This window comes from Alosa pseudoharengus, unplaced genomic scaffold (assembly GCF_046254945.1).
Source record: "Alosa pseudoharengus isolate Yale_2024_CS ecotype anadromous, Long Island Sound unplaced genomic scaffold, YU_APseudo_1.1 YU_APseudo_1.1_scf_15, whole genome shotgun sequence".
In the NCBI taxonomy this organism is placed as follows: domain Eukaryota; kingdom Metazoa; phylum Chordata; class Actinopteri; order Clupeiformes; family Clupeidae; genus Alosa; species Alosa pseudoharengus.
The window spans coordinates 34,767,721-34,770,566 of record NW_027468620.1 but is presented as its reverse complement, the minus strand read 5'-3'; the positions used below and the strand labels follow the sequence as shown (position 1 = coordinate 34,770,566).

Genomic DNA, 2,846 nt, shown 5'->3' with positions numbered 1-2,846 from the left:
TAAAAAATGCAGACTAATAGCTAACTTGGAGGCGAGGATAGGTGAACTAGAGAATCGTATCCACACACTGGATCAGATTAGCAAACAGCTAGTGGCAGAACCTTTGGTAAATTGTGTGGATGCACCAGCCGACTGCACAGTTAGCGCAACCATGACAGCCCCCTCGCAGCAAGGGGATAGTTCTTGGGTGACTGTTAGGGGAGCCAGACCCAAGCGAAAGCAGCCCGTTGGGCCTGTTTCGCCTGGATCTAAATCCAAACGAAGGAAGCCCACTGCTAACCACCAACCTATTCATGTTTCTAATAGATTCTCCCCCCTAGCTAGAGAAACCGAGAAACCTGCTACTCTGGTCATTGGCGCTTCTACTATACGAAACGTGATGCTAGCGACTCCATCGGCCATAGTAAAATCGATATCTGGGGCCAGAGCTAACGACATCGAATCAAATTTGAAAGTGCTGGCTAAAGCTAATCGTAAATACTCGAAAATAGTTATCCACACTGGCACTAATGACGTCCGATTGCGTCAATCGGAGATCACCATACAAAACTTTATCTCCGTGTGCAGGTTCGCGCAACAGATGTCTGACTCTGTAACTTTCTCTGGACCCATACCCATTAAAAGAGGTGATGAAATGCTCAGCAGAATTTCGGACCTCAACCGATGGCTGTCAAAGTGGTGTGCCAATAACAATGTGGGCTTCATAGATAACTTTAGCTCCTTCTGGGGGAAACCTGGACTGTTGAAAAGAGACGGTATCCATCCCACATGGGAGGGTACTGCCCTCCTTTCAAGGAACATAGACCGTCACTTAACCGAGGCTAGTTCCTGACGAACCAGAGATCCAGGAAGCAGAGATAAGGTCTTACACAGATCTCTGCCGTCCTAACAGTCACCCAGGTATACAGGGCACACAAGGCCAAATAGAGAGCGTGTCTGTACCAAGACTGTCAACTCTTACTCGACCCACTAGGGGAATTATTCGTAGCAATCTTATTACGATAAAAACTTCTTCCGTGAAGCAAATTCCTCCAAAAACGCAACTTACACTTGCTTTACTTAATATTCGATCACTGTCAAGTAAAACTGCCTTGGTTAATGAAATTATTACTGACAATCATATAGATGTTATGTGTCTTACTGAAACCTGGCTTAAACCAGATGAATACCTTCCATTAAATGAGTCTACACCTCCCTCCCATTTGAATTATCATGTACCACGCCACACTGGCAGGGGAGGTGGAGTAGCTACAATCTATCTATCTAGTCTTCTCACATCTCCCAAGCTCACACACAAGTTTAAATCTTTTGAAGTTCTAGTCCTCAATTTTTTACCGCCAGACTGGAAAACTAATCAGCCTGTAACTGTGGTCACATTGTACAGACCCCCTGGCCCCTACACTGATTTCTTAGAGGAATTTTCTGATTTCCTTTCTACTTTAACTATCCAAACAGAAAAAATACTTATATTGGGTGATTTTAATATTCATATGGATAATGTGCACGATTGTCTCACAATTGCATTTCAATCCCTAATTGACCATGTCGGGTTCTGCCAAAATGTTAATTCGCCCACGCACCGACATAACCATACTATTGATCTAGTCTTATCATACGGCATAAACATAGAGCAGTTAACAATCTTGCCACAACACCCGACCTTAACTGACCACCATCTAATTACTTTTACAATGACATTACAACATGCAGTACCCAATTTAGCTGAATACTACAGCCGCGGCTTATCTGAAAAAACTAATGCAGACTTTCTAGAAAAAATTTCGCTTACGCTTGCCCCATTCCGGACTCATGTAGTAGGCCTATCAGAAGGCCCATTCCTTAATCCAGCCGAGGTCGACTTGTTAACTGATAATGTGATGAACTCATTACGCTCAACCCTTGATTCAGTAGCACCACTCAAAAAGAGAATGAGAAAACAAGTAAGGCGTGCTCCATGGTATACCACACAGACAAAAACACTCAAACGAACAGCGCGTAAACTTGAACAAAAATGGCGTACCACTAAATTGGAAGTTTTTCGCCAAGCATGGAAAGATAGCCTTATCACCTACAAAAAAGCACTCAACGAAGCCAAGTCAACTTACTACTCCTCGCTGATCGAAGAAAACAAAAACAATACAAAATTTCTCTTTACCACAATCTCCCGCCTGACGAAGAACCACACCGAAGTAACCGAATCTATCCCTATTTGCCTAAACAGTAATGACTTCATGAACTTTTTCAATGACAAAATTGAAACAATTAGACATAAGATTAATATCCAGTCAGTCTCACCAAATATTTATACTCCATTGCTGAACGGTAGCGAAAACATAATTGAATCACAGATGAGACGAACAACGTTGAATTCATTTACACCTATTGACATATTAGACCTCACTTCCACAATCTCTTCATCAAAATCTACAACTAGTCTACTAGATCCTATTCCTACTCATCTTCTGAAGACTGCTCTTCCTTTGTTGGATAATGCTTTGCTCCAGATTATAAATAACTCACTGCTATCAGGCCATGTACCACAGTCGTTTAAGTTATCTGTCATTAAGCCATCCCTCAAAAAGCCTACCCTTGACCCTAACAACCTGGCCAACTATAGGCCTATATCTAATCTCCCTTTTTTGTCAAAAATACTAGAAAAAATAGTGTCGAAACAAATTGGTACCTTCTTGCATATGAATAAAATCCAAGAATTATATCAGTCTGGTTTCAGAGCTCACCACAGTACTGAATCAGCCTTAGTTAAAGTTTTTAATGACCTCCTCATCGCTGCCGATAATGGACATATATCAATATTGGTCCTCCTGGACCTCAGTGCTGCCTTTGAC

General features: G+C 42.0%; 1 protein-coding gene across 1 annotated transcript; it reads left to right on the top strand.

Moving 5' to 3' along the window:
- The first annotated feature begins 7 nt into the window (after positions 1–7).
- On the top strand, positions 8–1,009 carry LOC143123883 (uncharacterized). The gene has a single exon (XM_076285160.1). It carries the CDS (start codon positions 152–154, stop codon positions 830–832), a length of 681 nt encoding a protein of 226 aa, XP_076141275.1. The 5' UTR covers positions 8–151; the 3' UTR covers positions 833–1,009.
- Positions 1,010–2,846: the final 1,837 nt, after the last annotated feature.